General features: G+C 43.2%; 1 protein-coding gene across 2 annotated transcripts in view; it reads left to right on the top strand.

The window, feature by feature from the left end:
• Positions 1-3,634: 3,634 nt before the first annotated feature.
• The window catches only part of unc93a (unc-93 homolog A), a 61,685-nt gene continuing 47,208 nt past the window's right edge, over positions 3,635-18,111 (top strand). Inside the window, exons 1-2 of one of the 2 annotated variants that reach the window (XM_063056596.1) lie at positions 3,741-3,872; positions 11,165-11,298. Coding sequence is in view for 1 of the 2 variants with exons in the window: in XM_063056595.1 (XP_062912665.1) it covers positions 3,780-3,872 (93 nt within the window). In the remaining variant the exon portion in view is untranslated. Of the gene's footprint in view, positions 3,873-11,164; positions 11,299-18,111 lie in introns of both variants that reach the window. The other variant, XM_063056595.1, reaches the window with a different exon arrangement.

The following is an 18,111-nucleotide window of genomic DNA, read 5'->3' as shown; positions in this document are numbered from 1 at the left end:
GAACAGGTCAAAAGCTTTAAGTTCCTCAGGGTCAATATCACAAATGACCTGACTTGGTCCAACCAAGCAGAGTCCACGGCCAAGAAGGCCCACCAGCACCTTTACTTCCTGAGAAAACTAAAGAAATTTGGCCTGTCCCCTAAAACCCTACTAATTGTTATAGATGCACTGTAGAAAGCATTCTTCTAGGGTGCATCACAACCTGGTATGGAAGTTGTCCTGTCCAAGACTGAAAGAAGCTGCAGAAGATCATGAACACGGCGCAGCACATCACACAAACCAATCTTCCGTCCTTGGACTCACTTTACACTGCACGCTGTCGGAGCAGTGCTGCCAGGATAATCAAGAACACGACCCACCCAGCCAATATACTTTTCATCCCTCTTCCCTCCAGGAGAAGGCTCAGGAGCTTGAAGACTCGTACGGCCAGATTTGGGAACAGCTTCTTTCCAACTGTGGTAAGATTGCTAAACGGATCCTGACCCGGATCTGGGCCGTAACCTCCAAATATCCAGACCTGCCTCTCGTTTTTTTTTTGCACTACCTTACTTTCCATTTTTCTATTTTCTATTTATGATTTATAATTTAAATTTTTAATATTTACTCTCGATTTGTAATCCAGGGAGCTGGAAGCGTAGAATCAAATCTCACTGCGATGATTGTACATTCTAGTATCAATTGTTTGGTGACAATAAAATATAAAGTATAATGTACAAAGTACAGTGACATGCAAAAGTTTGGGCACCCCTGGTCAAAGTTTCTGTTACTGTGAATAGCTAAGCGAGTAAAAGATGAACTGATTTCTAAAAGGCATAAAGTTAAAGATGACACATTTCTTTAATATTTTAAGCAAGAAAACTTTTTCACCCCCATCTTTTACAGTTTCAAAATAACAAAAAAGGAAAAGGGTCTGAAGCAAAAGTTTGAGCACCCTGCATGGTCAGTACTTAGTAACACCCCCTTTGGCAAGTATCACAGCTTGTAAATGCTTTTTGTAGCCAGCTAAGAGTCTTTCAATTCTTGTTTCCGGGTTTTTCACCCATTCTTCCTTGAACAGGGCTTCTAGTTCTGTGAGATTCTTGGGCTGTCTTGCATGCACTGCTCTTTTGAGGTCTATCCACAGATTCTCGATGATGTTTAGGTCAGGGGACTGTGAGGACCATGGCAAAACCTTCAGCTTGTGCCTCTTGAGGTAGTCCATTGTGGATTTTGAGGTGTGTTTAGGATCATTATCCTGTTGTAGAAGCCATCCTCTTTTCATCTTCAGCTTTTTTATATGGTGTAATGTTTGCTTCCAGAATTTGCTGGTATTGAATTGAATTCATTCTTCCCTCTACCAGTAAATGTTCTCCGTGCCACTGGCTGCAACACAAGCCCAAAGCATGATCGATCCACCCCCGTACTTAACAGTAGGAGAGGGGTTCTTTTCATGAAATTCTGTACCCTTTTTTCTCCAAACATAGCTTTGCTCATTGCGGCCAAAAAGTTCTATTCAAAAGGTTCAAAGGAACAACAGTCCTGTGGACTGCTGAAGTTAAAATACAACTTTTTGGCCGCAATGAACCTCACTCATATAGATTCTGTGTCCATTTCCTGAGCAAATACAGATGCAAAAAATCCATTTAAGATCTCTCCCATCTCTTTTGGCTCCTCGCATAGATTACCATTCTGATCTTCCAGAAGTCTAATTTTGTTCCTTGCAATCCTTTGCTCTTAACATAACTGTAGAATCCCTTAGGATTCTCCTTCACCTTGCCAGCTAGAGCAACCTCCTGCCTCCTTTTATCCCTCCTGATTCCTTTCTTAAGTGTTCTCTTGTGTTTCTTATACTCCATAAGTACCTCATTTGTTCCTACCTGCCTATACCTGCCATGCACTTCCCTTTTTTCTTAACCACAGCCTCACTATCTCTTGAAAACCAAGATTCCCTAAACCTGTTATCTTTACCTTTTATTCTGACACGCACATACAAGCTTTGTACTCTCAAAATTTCCCTTTTGAAAGCCTCCCACTCACCAAGTACACCTTCAGTATAGGCAGAAAACAGCCTATCCCAATCCACACTTACCAGATCCTTTCTGATACCATCGAGATTGTGCTTTCTCCAACTTAGAACCTCAACTCGCGGACCGGACCTATCTTTTTCCATATTTACTTCGAAACTAATGGTATTATGACCATGATATGCAAAGTATTTTCCTACCCAAACACGTTACCTGCCCTGTCTTATTCCCTAATAGGAGATCAAGTATCGCACACTCTCTAGTTGGACTTCTACGTGCTGATTAAGGAAACTTTCCTGAACACAAATGACAAACTCTATCCCATCTAGTCCCTTTACAGTATGGGAGTCCCAGTCAGTACGTGGCAAGTTTAAATCACCTACTATAACATTCCTGTTTCTTGCAACAGTCTGCAATCTTTCTACAAAGGTGTTTCTATAAATCCCGCGGACGGCTGGGTATTCTATAATATAACCGCATTAACGTGGTTATACCGTTCTAATTCCTCAGGTTCGTTCAGCCTTTCTAGACGAGTTCTCCAGTCTGTCCTGACTTTGCACTGCTGTGATGTTTTCCCTGACTAGTAACACATTAGTCGCTCAACCTTTTGATTCCTGATTTTGTCTCAGGTCTTAACAACTTTTGTCTCCACCTATTAGCTCCTCCCCCTCCAGTTCAGGTGCAAACCGTATTTTCTGTACAAGTCACGACTTCCCTGAAAGAGAGCCCCAATGATCCGAAAATCATCCTCCTTCCTACATCAGATCCGTAGCTACGTGTTAAACCGAATAATCTTCCCATATCTGGCCTCACCAGCACGTGGCGCGAGTAGCAGTTCTGAGATCACGACCCTGGAGATCCTGCCCTTTAATTTAGCACCTAACTCACTTTGCAGAACCCCGTCACTCGTCCTACCCATGTCCTTGGTACCTACCTGGACCACGATCTCTGGCTGCTCAACCTCCCAGTTAAGAACGGCGAGGACTCGATCCGAGATGTCCCGGACACTGGCAGCATACCATCTGCGAATCTCGTTCTCGCCTTTCTGTCCCCCTAACTAGCGAATCTGCTATCACCACAGCCCGCCACTTCTCCCCTCCTGACCGTCTGCGTCGCAGAGTCAGAATCAGTTTCCTCGGCTGGGTCATCCCCACCTCCCCTCCCCGACAGAACCTGCTGCTCAGATCCTCCCTCGTTCTATCCCGATTTTAAAAATCATTTCGCTCTCCTTTGCTGAAGAATAGCAATAAACAATCTTGAAACTTGAACATTGTGTTCAAGTGCATATAGTCTGCCTTAGGGTGGAATAATACCCCTTGTGATTAATTTGTGCAAAGTTACGATGCTATTACGTAAAGAGACACAATTCAGATTTCAACGCACGAAGACGAGTGAATCGATTGGTGACCGCGACCACACCGTGCCGGCTGGTGAGTGGACTAGTGCACCTTACGTAAGGAAACCAGTCAGTGGTTCCCATGACAGAACCAGAGCAAGAAAATACTTCCGCTCTTACAAGGGTTATTGCAATACCAGTTAACTGATTTCGTCACAAAAATAATAAAGTTCCAGTACAATATACACAATCGCTTACATGTGAACTTTGTCATCCAAACAAGGTCATCTAGCTGACATGCATATGAAAGGAGGCGAACCCGGAGAACAGTTCACCGTAGGACTATTTCACCCCGTTCCTTGCACGTTTATAAGGTCTCGGGAGTCGCTCGGTTTTAACTAGCGGGATTGAAATCACTCGGATAATAACCAATCAGCAGGATGAAAATTACAAGAGAAACAAAGAATGCCATTGTTGTGAGCTTCGGGTTTTTACTGCTGTTTACTGCTTACGGAGGGCTTCAAACTGTCCAGGTATCTATTTCCAGTAAAATAAACTTAATACTTCAATATGACTTTCAATTTTCGATTTTAGGAGGGGTGCAAATTTATAATTTGGAATATATAATGTGTTTTCTTTTAAGTATTGATAGCTTTGCCCCGAGATAAGCTTCTGTTGTATACAACAACGTGAGTACGCGCTCGGTTCGCAGTGTGCAGACCTTTAACATCCCATGGCTACTAGTTAAAATGATCCGTCACAAACAGAAACCTGTCACTACGGAGCTGTTACCCATAGCGATATAGATCATCCGGCAACCAACTCCAATCTTAAAATTATAGAAGTTAAAGAACACTATATGCGAATTGAATTCTTGATGAATACGTGTAGGTTAATTTCAGATCAAATCCTTTCCCGGCGTCGGTAGAAACACTACAATTAGTTTAGCGCTTTTAGACCAGAGAGGTGGGGAGAGGACATCTGCGTGAATGTGTTAAAAACAAGCCAGGGAAGACAAGGGAACCTTTCTAAGTCAGGATTGCTGGGGACGCCATTCCCACGCAGCGGCTGACATTCGTTCCCTCTTACTGGCCAGTGCAAGGCGGGGCTCCCGGCCGATGCGCGGACGTGGCCGGTAAAGTGGGCAGACGGTGCTGGAGAGGAAGGGAGGCGAAGGGCTGAAGGAAGGTGGTCAGAGTGGGCGATGAGATGCGGAGGTTGGAAACTTTAACACTTAGTGTGAAAAGGGATCTCGTGCATTCCCGGCGCATGTGACGTATAAACTCTTCTCGGGCTTCCAGCTGGTAATATCCTCTCTCGACGCCGATGAAAAAAAACCGAAAAATTTGAAAAAGGCTTCCTCCACACTCCCGATCCGAATCTCAGTCTTCTTTCTCGCAATTAAACTCGAATCAGGATTTCAGTCCTTTTAAATCTTCCTCGTTTCCCTCCACGACGTCACACGCCTGCACAGTCCAGCCTCTCTCGACGCAGATGGAAAACCCGAAAAATTTAGAAAAAGCTTCCTCCGCACGCCCGCTCCGAATCTCAGTCTTCTTTCTCCCAACTGGGTGGAATTGAGGAATGGGAAAGGTGTTGTGACGCTTATAGGGGTGTATTTAGACCACCTAATGGGGACCGAGAACTGGAGAAGCAAATTTGCAAGGAGATAGCAGATATTTGTAGTAAGCACAAGGTTGTAATTGTGGGAGATTTTAGTTTTCCACACATAGACTGGGAAGCCCATTCTGTAAAAGGGCTGGATGGTTTGGAGTTTGTAAAATGTGTGCAGGATAGTTTTTTGAAGCAATACATAGGGGTACTGACTAGAGAAGGGGCAGTGTTGGATCTTCTGTTAGGGAATGAGATAGGGCAGGTGACAGAGGTATGTGTTGGGGAGCAGTTCCGGTCCAGTGATCACAATACCATTAGTTTCAGTGTAATTATGGAGAAGGATGGGACTGGACCCACAGTTGAGATTTTTGATTGGAGAAAGGCTAACTTTGAGGAGATGCGAAAGGATTTAGAAGGAGTGGATTGGGAAAATTTGTTTTATGGGAAGGATGTAACAGAGAAATGGAGGTCGTTTAAAGGTGAAATTTTGAAGGTTCAGAATCTTTATGTTCCTGTTAGGTTGAAAGGAAAGGTTAAAAGTTGAGAGAGCCATGGTTTTCAAGAGATATTAGAAACTTGGTTCAGAAAAAGAGAGGAATCTTCAATAAATATAGGCCGCTTGGGGTTAATGAGGTACTCAAGGAATATAAAGAATGTAAGAAGAATCTTAAGAAAGAAATTAGAAAAGCTAAAAGAAGATATGAGGCTGCTTTGGCAAGTAAGGTGAAAATAAATCCAAAGGGTTTCTACAGTTATGTTAGTGGCAAAAGGATAATGAGGGTTAAAATTAGTCCCTTGGAGAATCAGAGTGGACGGCTATGTGTGGAGCCAAAAGAGACGGGGGAGATTTTGAACAATTTCTTTTCTTCGGTACTCACTAAGGAGAAGGATATTGAGCTGTGTAAGGTAAAGGAAACAAGAAGGGTAGTTATGGAAAGTATGACAATTAAAGAAGAAGAAGTACTTTTAAAGAATATAAAAGTGGATAAGTCTCCGGGTCCGGACAAGATATTCCCTAGGACTTTGAAGGAAGTTAGTGTAGAAATAGCAGGGGCTCTGATAGAAATATTTCAAATGTTATTAGAAACGGGGATGTGCCGGAGGATTGGCGTATTGCTCATGTGGTTCCATTGTTTAAAAAGGGTTCTAAGAGTAAACCTAGCAATTATCGGCCTGTGAGTTTGACGTCAGTGGTGGGTAAGTTGATGGAAAATATTCTTAGAGATGGTATATGTAATTTTCTGGATAGACAGGGTGTGATTAGGAACATGGATTTGTGCGTGGAAGGTCATGTTTGACAAATCTTATTGAATTTTTTGAAGAGGTTACTAAGAAAGTTGACGAGGGTAAAACGGTAGATGTTGTCTATATGGACTTCAGTAAGGCCTTTGATAAGGTTCCACACAGAAGGTTAGTTAGGAAGGTTCAATCGTTAGGCATTAATATGGAAGTAGTAAAATAGGTTCAGCAGTGGCTAGATGGGAGATGCCAGAGAGTGGTGGTGAATAACTGTGTGTCAGATTGGAGGACGGTGTGCAGTGGTGTGCCTCAGGGATCTGTACTGACTTCAATGTTGTTTGTAATATATATTAATGATCTGGATGATGGGATGGTAAATTGGATTGGTAAGTATGCAGATGATACTAAGATAGGTGGTGTTGTGGATGATGAGATAGGTTTTCAAAACTTGCAGAGTGATTTAGGACAGTTTGAAGAGTGGGCTGAAAGATGGCAGATGGAGTTTAATGCTGAAAAATGTGAGGTGCTACATTTTGGTAGAACTAATCAAAATAGGACATACATGGTAAATGATAGGGCATTAAAGAATGCTTTAGAACAGAGGGATCTAGGGATAATGGTGCATAGTTCCCTGAAGAAGGAATCTCATGTGGATAGGGTGGTGAAGAAAGCTTTTGGTTTGCTGGCCTTTATTAATCAGAGTATTGAGTATAGCAGTTGGGACGTAATGTTGAATTTGTATAAGGCATTTGTAAGGCCAAATCTGGAGTATTGTGTACAGTTCTGGTCACCGAATTATAGGAAAGATGTCAATAAAATTGAAAGAGTACAGAGGAGGTTTACTAAAATGTTGCCTGGGTTTCATCTCCTAAGTTACAGAGGAAGGTTGACAAGTTAGGTCTTTATTCTTTGGAGCGTAGAAGGTTGAGAGGGGACTTGATAGAAATGTTTAAAATTATGAGGGGGATTGATAGAGTTGATTGATAGAGTTGATGTGGTTAGACTTTTTCCATTGAGAGTGGGAAAGATTCAAACAAGAGGACATGGGTTGAGAATTAGAGGACAAAAGTTTAGGGGTAACATAAGGGGGAACTTCTTTACTCAGAGAGTGGTAGCTGTGTGGAACGAGCTTCCAGCAGAAGTGGTTGAGGCAGGTTCGATGTTGTCGTTTAAAGTTAAATTGCATAGACAGGAAAGGAATGGAGGGTTATGGGCTGAGTGCAGATCGGTGGGACTAGGATTGGGTAAGAGTTCAGCACGGACGAGAAGGGCCAAGATGGCCTGTTTCCATGCTGTAATTGTTTTATGGTTATATGGGTACAAATATCGCTTTTAACCAACGTTTCAATAACATCTTCATCAGGGATGATACCGAGGTACTTAGAGCTCGCTGGTATATATACTCCCATCATCCATCCCTTCTGATTGGTTAGCCCTCATCCAATCAGGTTTCTGGTGTCCCACCTTGTTTATGATTGAATTCCAGTACTTACTAAGGGCAAGACCTTCATCTTTGTTAAAGCTATTATCCTCTAGTTTTATTTCAATGGTTCCTTCACCAGGCGGTCCCAAAAACCCATTGGTGCGGCACAGTAGATTTAAGCCTCCTAAGTCAATCCCATGGCTACCGCCAATTTTTTCCGGGGAACCCAAATGCATACACCTCCTGTTCTCCTTAATATAGCTTTCCACCATGCGTCCCGTCTGGCCGATATGCGCTGCTCCGCATTCACAGGGAATGCTGTAAACGTCGGCCGTCTAGTGCAGGGGTCCCCAACCTTTCTTGCACTGCGGACGAGTTTAATATCGACAATATTTTTGTGGACTGGCCGACCCGGTGGGGGGGTAGGGTTGCCAACGGACAAGAGTAGCAGTCAAGTATGTTGTGTTTACCCAGAGAAAGACTACAATGACCACGAAGCCTTGCGCGGGCACCAGTGCACATGCGTAACCTGCGCATGCGTGTACCAGCTGATTTTTTTTCTGCAAATCGTTTTTGGTGATTCTGTTGCGGGGGGGGGGGGGGGGTTGTTAATCACGACCGGAATATAGGTGATAAGTGGCTAATACACTCATTTTCATTTCTAAAAGGGTTTATCTAATGAATTTAATATTAAACACACAGCGCATATTTTCCACGCGTGAATATAGTGATAACTCAATTATCAGGGGAGGACAGGAGAGCTTGAAGTAAGTGTTGAACGAACTTCCAGTAGAAGTGGTAGAGGCAGGTTCGATGTTGTCATTTAAAGTTAAATTAGATAGGTATATGGACAGGAAAGGAACGGAGGGTTATGGGCTGAGTGCAGGTCGGTGGGACTAGGTGACAGTAGCGTTCAGCACGGACTAGAAGGGCCGAGATGGCCTGTTTCCATGCTGTAATTGTTATATGGTTATATGTCACTTATAAGTCAATAGCATCATAACATTTTAAGTAACATTTGGATATTAAATACACAACACACGTATTTTCCCCGTATGAACATATAAAATCATTGCAACACACCAATATCGCTGAATCAGTGGGAGCCCTGAGCTTGTTTCCCTGCAACAAGACGGTCCTATCGAGGGGTGATGGGAGACAGCAATACTCGAAGGGGGTTCCTTATGTCCACTCTATTCCGCAGTTTAGTTTCCTTTGCAGAAAACTCCGCTTCGCAGAAAAATGTTGGAAATGGAAGCAATGCTTTCAGTGCTTTCATGGCTATCTCAGGATATTTAGCCTTGACTTTGATCCGGAATGCCAGCAGAGATGTTATGTCAAACATACTTTTCAGCCCGCCATCATTTGCAAGCTCAAGGAGTTGATCTTCCCGTGCTGACATGGATGATGCGCGGGTAATGACCTCGCGTGTGTTCGAGCTCAACATTGGGCATGACAGGGAATGAGGAAAGGTGAAGCTGACTCATCTCGCCAAATCATATCGTTTCCTTGCGGCCTGGTAGCACATGCTTTGCTGCCTGGTACCGGTCCGTGGCCCGGTGGTTAGGGACTGCTGGTCTAGTGTATTTAACCATATCCTCCGGAGAAGGAAGAAAGCGAGAGACAACGAGAAAGGAGCAGTCACCTAGGAGATGGGCCAACCCAAGGTGCTCCCTGACTGAAATGGGGGAGGGGGGCATGTGAAGACACACGTTCCTTTTTGGAAAGTGACCAAATTCGGTGATTAGGCCACTGTGCATTAGCAGACTCTGCCACACGTGGGACAGGAGATAGGTAAACAGACCAGTGCAATGGGAGTAAGAATGCTCCTTCAGCCATATCTGCTCAGATTCCACCTGCTCCCCAGGAAGACACTGGGGGGTTGTCAGCTCCTTCCCATCTTTGAGTGGTTATGGGGTTATCAAAATACATGTATGTCACCATATACCACCCTGAGATTCATTTTCTTGTACGTATTCACAGTAGAACAAAGAAATACAAAATAAACACACAAAGACTGATAATCACCCAATGTGCAAAATAAGACACACTGCAAATACAATAACCACTCATAATAATAATAATAACAATGTAGTAAATAATAGTGATAACATGAGTTGTAGATTCCTTGAAACTGAGTCCATAGGTTCAGTGTTGAGGTGACTGAAGTTATCCAGGCAGGTTCAGGAGCCTGATGGTTGAAAGTAATAATTGTTCCTGAACCTCGTGGTGTGGGACTTAAAGCTCCTGTACCTTCTTCCACTTGACAGCAGTGAGAAGAGAGCATGGTCTGGATGGTTTGGGCCCTTGATAAGGGATAAATTAGACCATAAGATAACAGGAGTAGAATTAGGCCATTTGCCCCTTCAAGTCTGCTCTGCCATTTCATCATGGCTGATCCATTTTTCCTCTCAGCCCCAATCTCCTGCCTTCCCCCTCCCCATATTCCTTCATGTCCTAACCAATCAAGAATCTATCAACCTCTGCCTTAAACATACATAAAGACTTCGCCTCCACAGCTGCATGTGGCAATGAATTCCACAGATTCACTACTCTCTAGCTAAAGAAATTCCCCTCATCTCTATTCTAAAAGGACACCCCTCTATTCTGGGGCTGTGTCCTCTAGTCTTTCATACTCCCAGCATAAGAAACATCCTCTTCACATCCACTCTATCAAGGCCTTTCACCATTCGATAGGTTTCTTCTGAATTCCTGTGATTACAGGCCCAGAGCCATCAAACAGTCTTAATATGACAAGCCATTTAATCTTGGAATCATTTTTGTGAACCTCCTTTGAACCCGCTTTAGTTTTGGTACATCCTTTCTAAGATGTGTCCCAAAACTGCTGACAATACTCCAAGTGAGGCCTCACCAGCGCTTTATAAAGTCTCAACATGACATCCTTGCTTTTATATTCTATTCCTCTTCAAATGAATGCTAACATTGCATTTGCCTTCCTCATCACAGACTCAACCTGCAAATTAAACTTTAGGGAATCCTGCACAAGGACTCCCAAGTCACTTTGCATCTGTTTTTTTTTGTACTTTCTCTCCATTTAAAAAAATAGTCAACCCTTTCATTTCTTCTACCCAAGTGCATGATCATACACTTCACAACACTGTATTCCATCTGCCATTTCTTTTCCCATTCTTCTAATCTGTCTGAGCCCTTCTGTAGTGTCTCTATTTCTTTAAAACTACCTGCCCCTCTACCTATCTTTGTATCATGTGCAAACTTTGCAACAAAGTCATCAACTCTATCATCCAAATCATTGACATATAACGTAAAAATAATTGGTTGCAACACAGACTACCTTGGAACATAACTAGTCACTGGCAGCCAACCAGAAAAGGCTCCCTTTATTCCCACTCTTTACCTCCTGCCAGTCAGCCACTGCTTTATCCATGCTAGAATCTTTCCTGTAACACCATGGGCTCATAGCTTGTTAAGCAGCCTCATGTGTGGCACATTGTCAAAGGCCTTCTGAAAATCCAAGTGCACAACATCAACCGAATCTCCTTTGTCTACCCTGCTTGTCATTTCTTCAAGGAATTCCCGGATTTGTCAGGCAAGATTTTCACTTGAGGAAACCATGCTGACTATGGGATATTTTATTATGTGCCTTCAAGTACCCTGAGACCTCATCCTTAACAATCGATTCCAACATCTTCCCAACAACTGAGGTAAGACTAATTAGCCTATAGTTTCCTTTCTTCTGCCTTCCTTCCTTCTTGAAGAGTGGAGTGACATTTGTGATCCTCCAGTCTTCTGGAACTACTCCAGAATCTAGTTATTCTTGAAAGATCATTACTAATGTCTCCACAATCTCTCCAGCCGCCTCTTTCAGAACCCTGTGGTGTACACCATTTGTGCCAGGTGACATATCTACCTTCAGACCTTTCAGTTTCCCAAAACCTTCTGCCCAGTTATGGTAGCTTCACACACATCATGTTCCCAGACACTTGGAACTTTTACCATATTGCAAGTGTCCTCCACTGTGAAGACTGATGCAAAATACTTATTCAGATCTTCTGCTATTTCTTTGTCCCCCATTACTACCTCTCCAGCATAATTTTCCAGTGGTCCAATATCCACTCTTACCTCTCTCTTACACTTCACATATCTGAAGAAACTTTTGGTATCCTCTTTAGTATTATTGGCTAGCTTACTTTTATATTGAAGCAACAGTCACAACATGCTGGAGGAACTTAGCAGGTCGGGCAGCATCCGTGGAAACGATGAGTCGACGTTTCGGGCCGGAACCCTTCGTCAACCCTTCCCCTCCTTCAGGTTCCTGCTGCTCTGCCATTATCCCTGCCAGTGTTCTTTTCCAATCAATTTTGGCCAATTTCTCTCTCATGCCTCTGTAATTTCCTTTAAATTTACTGTAATACTGCTGTAATACTGACTTTAGCTTCTCTTTATCAAATTTCAGGGTGAATTCAATCATATTATGATCACTTACCCCTAAGGATTCTTTTACCTTAAGCTCGCTAATCAATTCTGGTTCATTGCACAATATCCAATCCAGAGTAACTGATCCCCTAGTGGGTTCAACCACAAGCTGCTCTAAAAAGCCATCTTGTAGGGATTCTACAAATCTCCCCCTCTTGCAATCCAGTACCAACTTGATTTTCCTAATGTACCTGCATATTAAAATCCCCCATGACTACTGTTACATTACGCTTTTGGCGTGCATTTTTTATCTCCTGTTGTAACTTGTAGACCACCTCCTTACTACTGTTCGGGGGTCTGTATACAACTCCCATCAAGGTCTTTTTACATTTGCAGTTCCTTGGCTCTATGCACAATGATTCAGCATCTTCCGACCCTATGTTGCCTCTCTCTAAAGATTTGATTCCATTTTTTTTACCAGCCTGTCCTTTTGATACAAATTGTATCCTTGGACGTTAAGCTGCCAGCTAAAATCTTCGTTCAGCCATGTTTCAGTGATACCTGCAACATCATACATGCTAATCTGTAACTGTGCTACAAGTTCATCAATGTTATTCTAAATACTGCTTGCTTTCAAATGTAACACTGTAAGAGTCCTGCATTCACTCTCCTCAATTTTGTCCACCTTTTATGCTGCAACCCATCCTGTTAACAGTAACTTTGCCCCATCATCAGCCTGTCACTTGCTTGGAGTCTCACTACACATTACCTCTACCTCATCCTCAGCACTATCACTATCTTATCCCCCTGCCAAATTAGTTTAAACTGACCTGAATTACTGTAGCCAACTGGCCACTGGGGTATCAGACCCCCTCGGGTTCAGGTGTAACCCATCCCTTTTGTATCAGTTATATCTTCCCCAGAAGAGATCCCAATGATCCATAAATCTGAACCCCTGCCCCCTGCACCAGTTCCTCAGCCACGCATTCACCCACCAAATCATCCTATTCTTACCCTCACTGGCACATTACACAGGCAGCAATCCAGACATTACTACCCTGGAGGTCCTGTTTCTCAGCTTTCTACCTAGCTCCCTAAAATCTCTCTTCAGGACCTCCTCAACTTGTCTACCTATGTCATTGGTGCCAATATGTACCAGGAGTGCTGGCTGCTCACCCTCACCCTTGAGAATGCCTTGAACATGATCTGAGACATCTGTGACCCTGGCACCATGGAGGGAACATACCATCCAGGTGTCTCTGTCGTGCCCAAAGAACATTGTCTCTGTCCCTCTGGCTATAGAATCTCCTTTCGACCTGCAGTCCTCTTCACCTCTCTGCCCTTCTGAGCCACAGCACCAGACTTAATGCCAGACCCCGTCAATGTGGTGCCCCCCACCCCTGTAGGTCATCTCCCTCAATAGTATCTAAATTTGTTTAATTATTATTGAAGGAATGGCTACAGGTGTACTCTGCACTGACTGTGCATTTCCCGTCCTTCTCCTGACAGCCACCTAGTTACCTGTCTCCTGCAACCTAGGGGTGACTACCTCTCTGTAGCTCCTGTCTATCCCCTCCTCATTCTCCTGCATGAGGTGAAGGTTATCGAGCTGCAGCTCCAGTTCCTTAATACCTTCCCTCAGGACCTGTAGCTCGGTACACCTGTGCAAATGTGTTTATCTGGGAGACTGGAGGCATCCCAGACTTCCCACATCCCACACTAAGTACAAAGCACTGCCACTGGAGGCATTCTCACTATACTAAACAAATAACAGAGAGAGTAACTTACAAGACAATCTACCTCACTCAAGCCTGATGAGCCAAAGCCACTAAAGTCCGGCACACTCAAATGAATGACTGCACTGCTTGCACTTGAATTGTTCTTACTGGCCCTTTCGAATGAATCCCTCTTATTGATTAAAAAGTAGCTCTTTTCACGCACCCCTGGTGTGAATTGTCCAACTCAGAGAAAACTAGTTTGAAGTTCTGCTTTTTAAATCTTGAACATGGACCTGACTGAAAAGAGCCTTTTACGCATTGTCGCTTGCTGATTGGTCACTCCTCAAATCAGAAAAACTGCCGCAAAACTCGGCCTTCAAAATCTCAATTGCTGCCTTGATTAAAAAGCTCTTTTCGCAAACCCCTGGTGTGGATCATTCAGTTAGTATGGAGAGCCAAAGGAAATGACAAGGTCCTAAATGAATACACCTCCTAAGTATTTACTGTATAGAAGGCCATGAAAGTTTGTGAATTCAAGCAAAGACAACAGTAGCACCCTAAAATGTATCAATGTCATGGAGGAGCAGTTGTTAGTGGTTTTGAAGTACATAGAGGTGGATAAATCCCTGGTGCAAAATCAGGTGTATCTAGGATGTTGTGGGAAGTAAGGGAGGGAGTTGCTGGGACCCTGCGAGAGAGCAAGGACAGGACGGGGAACTACAGGCCAGTGAATCTCACGTCGGTGGGGGGAAAGTTAGTGCGAGGGATTCAGAAGTACAGGATATATTTTTAATTGGAAAAGCAAGGACTTTTTAGGGTTAGTCAGCATGGCTTTGGTTATGGGAGATCACATCTCACAAATATAACTTGAATGTTTTGAGGAGGTGGGCAAGATGATTGATGAGGGCAAGGTTGTTAACTTGATCCACATAGACTTCAGCAAGGCCTTTAGAAAGGACCCACAAGGTAGGCTGCTCCAGGAGGTTAGAATCCATGGGATCCAGAATGCGATAGCAAACTGGAATCAAAATTAGCTTGGTGGAAGATGGCAGAGAGTAGTCGTGGAGAGTTACTTTTCAGATGGAGATCTGTAACCGTTGGAGTCCCACAGAGACAAGTGCTGGCTCCTTTTTTTTTGTCATCTATCTATATTAATGATTTAGAAAAGAATGCATATGCTATGATTGGTAAATTTTCAGGTGATATCAAAATTGGTGAAACACTATAGTGAAAAATGAAGTATGTTGTGTAATGCTGTAACATGACCTAGATCAATTGGAAAAGTGAAAAATTAACTCCAAGTGTGGAGTGATGCTTTGGAGGAAGTTAAATCAAGACATGACATGCAGTGAATGTCAGGGCTCTGGAGAATCTCATTGAATAGCAAGACCTGGGGTACAAGTACATAGTTCCATCAAAGTGGTGATACAGTTCCACAAAGTTGTGAAGAAGTCATATTTTGGAATGGGATTTGGAATGTGATGCTACAGTTGTGTAAATCATTCAACAGCTCAAACGTGGATAATCCTGTGCAGTTCTGGTTGCCATGCTATAGGAAAAATATGATTAAGCTAGAGGAGGTGCAGAAATGATTTACAGAAGGGGTTCCCAATCCTTGCTTAATGGCATTGGTGCATGGCATAAAAAAAGGTTGGGAACCCCTCAGTGATGGAAAAGTTGCCTTCACTGGTGGGCTTGAGATACAAGGAGTGATTGGATAGAATGGGATAGTGAAGGAGGATGAGGGGTGAACTTAAAGAGGTTTATAAAACTATAATGGGCATAGATAGAGTAGGTAGCTACAGTCACTTTCACAGGGTTGGGGAGTTTAAAAGGTTGGGGTGGAACAGTAGTGTAACGGTTAGCATAACGCTATCACAGCACCATCAAGCTGGGTTCAATTCCTGTTACTGCCTGCGAGGGATTGGTACGTTCTCCCCATGATCACTTGTGTTTCTTCAGGATGCTCCCGTTTCCTCCCACATTCAAATTGGGCAGCACAGTCTCAATGGGGCCAGAAGGGCATTTACCATATTGTAGCTGTAAAAAAAAAACTGGAGGCCATAGCTTTAAGGTGAGAGTGGGAAAGATTTAACAGGTTTGAACTAAACTGCCCACAAAAGTTAGTGGACGCAGCACAGTCCATCACAAGTCAAGCTCTCCCCACCATTGAGCACATCTACAAAGAGTGATGTTTGCAGGAAAGCAGCATCCGTCATGGAGGACCCCCACCATCCAAACCATGCTCTTTTCTCACTGTTGTCATCAGGAAGAAGGTACAGGAGCCTTAGATCCCACACCACCAGGTTCAGGAACAGTTATTACTCCTCAACCATCAGGCTCCTGAATCAGTGTAGATGAATGAGATTCCATAACCTATGGACTCACTTTCAAGGACTGTGCAACTCATGTTCTCAATATTATTTATTACATATTTTTCATTATTTTGTTTTTCTTTTTCTATTTGCACAACTTGTTGTCTTTTACACATTGGTTGTTTGTCCATCCTTGTCGTAGAGAAGTACAGCACAGAACAGGCCCATCGGCCCATCTAGTCCATACCGAAACCATTTCAACTGCCTGTTCCCAGCGACCTGCACTAGGACCATAGCCCTCCATACCCTTACCATTCATCTTAAACATTGAAATCAAGCTCGCATGCACCACTTGCACTGGCAGCTTCATCCACACCCTCACAACCTTCTGAGTGAAGAAGTTTCCCTTCATGTTCCCCCTAAACTTTTCACCTTTCACCCTTAACCCATGACTTCTGGTTGGAGTACTATCCAACCTCAGTGGAAAAAGCCTGCTTGCATTTAACCTGTCTATACCCCTCATGAACCAGATCTCCAGTTATGGGTAAATAGCTTCACTGCCTCATGGCTGCCTCGGGAGAGACGAAGACTATGGAAGTAAACCCAGACAGTAAATCCAGAGTGTAACCAGATGTATTGTTTCATAAGCTTCCCTTTGAACTACACTGATGAGGCTGAGAGGGGTATCTTGATGATGGGAATCTCAGGATCTCCATACATTCAACCCAGGCTTGTGATAATGATCATCATCACCCATTGTCCTTTGAGACAGATGGATGCTAACCAATCTCCACCACTCATAATTTGTGTCCCTCTATCAAATCTCCTCTCAATCTTTTACGTTCCAAGGAACACAGTCCAAACCTATTCAATCTTTCCTTATAACTATGGTCCTCCAGACCTAGCAACATCCTTGTAAATTTTCTCTGTACTCTTTCAGCCTTGTTTACACCTTTCCTGTAGGTAGGTGATCAATTCCAAATTAGGCCTCACTAACATCCTATACAACTTCAATATAACATTGCATCTCCTGTACTCAGTACTTTAAGTTACGAAGGCCAAGGTGCCAAAAGCTTTCTTTACGACCCTATCTACCTGTTTCGCCACTTTCAATGAATTATGGTCCTCTATTCCCAGATCCCTTTGTCCTGTTACATTCCTCAGTACCTTCCTGTTCACTGTGTAAGACCTATCCTGGTTGGCCCTACCGAAGTCCAAAACCTTGCAATTGTCTGCATTAAATTCCATCTGCCATTTTTCAGCCCATTTTCCCAGCTGATGCAGATCCCTCTGCAAGCCATGGTGGCCATCCTCACTGTTCACTACACCCCAATCTTGGTGTCATCTGCAAATTTGCTGATCCAATCACATTATCATCCAGATCATTGACATAGATGGCAAACAATAACGGACCCAACACCAATCCCTGTGGCACAATCACTAGTCCCAGGCCTCCAGTCAGAGAGGCAACCATCCAGTACCACTCTCTGGCTTCTCCCACAAAGCCAATGTCTAATCCAATTTACTACCTCACCCTGAATGCCGAGCGACTGAACCTTCTTGACCAACCTCCTGTGTATTTTATCATTGTACTTTGTGTATTTTATCATTGATTCTACTGGGCTTTTTCGTATCTAATATGAATGCTCACAAGAAGATGAATCTCAGGATAGTTGGTATACCGAATGTACTTTGATAACAAAATTTACTTTGAATTTGGAGGCGCAGGGGTCTCTGAGAGTGTTGGGTACATGGATGAGTTGCCAGAGGCAGGTAAAATATTTGGTTTGAAAAGACATTTGGATAGGTGCATGGTTAAGAAAATTTAAGAATATACATCAAATGTAGGCAAATGGGATAAGCATAGATAATCACCTCAGGGACAAGTTGAATTAAAGTGCCTGTTTCCATGCTGTGCAACCATAAATCTATGAAAATAGTATGGGCGTTTAAAATTGATAAGAGAAATTCTTTCCTTGTAGGGAAATCAGAACAAAAGGCTGGGTCAATTGAAAGTCTGAAGACTGAGATTAATATATTTATTAACAGTTATCATGTTAGGAGATAG

Source organism: Mobula hypostoma, chromosome 8, assembly GCF_963921235.1.
Source record: "Mobula hypostoma chromosome 8, sMobHyp1.1, whole genome shotgun sequence".
Classification (NCBI taxonomy): domain Eukaryota; kingdom Metazoa; phylum Chordata; class Chondrichthyes; order Myliobatiformes; family Myliobatidae; genus Mobula; species Mobula hypostoma.
Note: the sequence above shows the minus strand (reverse complement) of the source record. Positions and strands in the feature narration are given on the sequence as shown.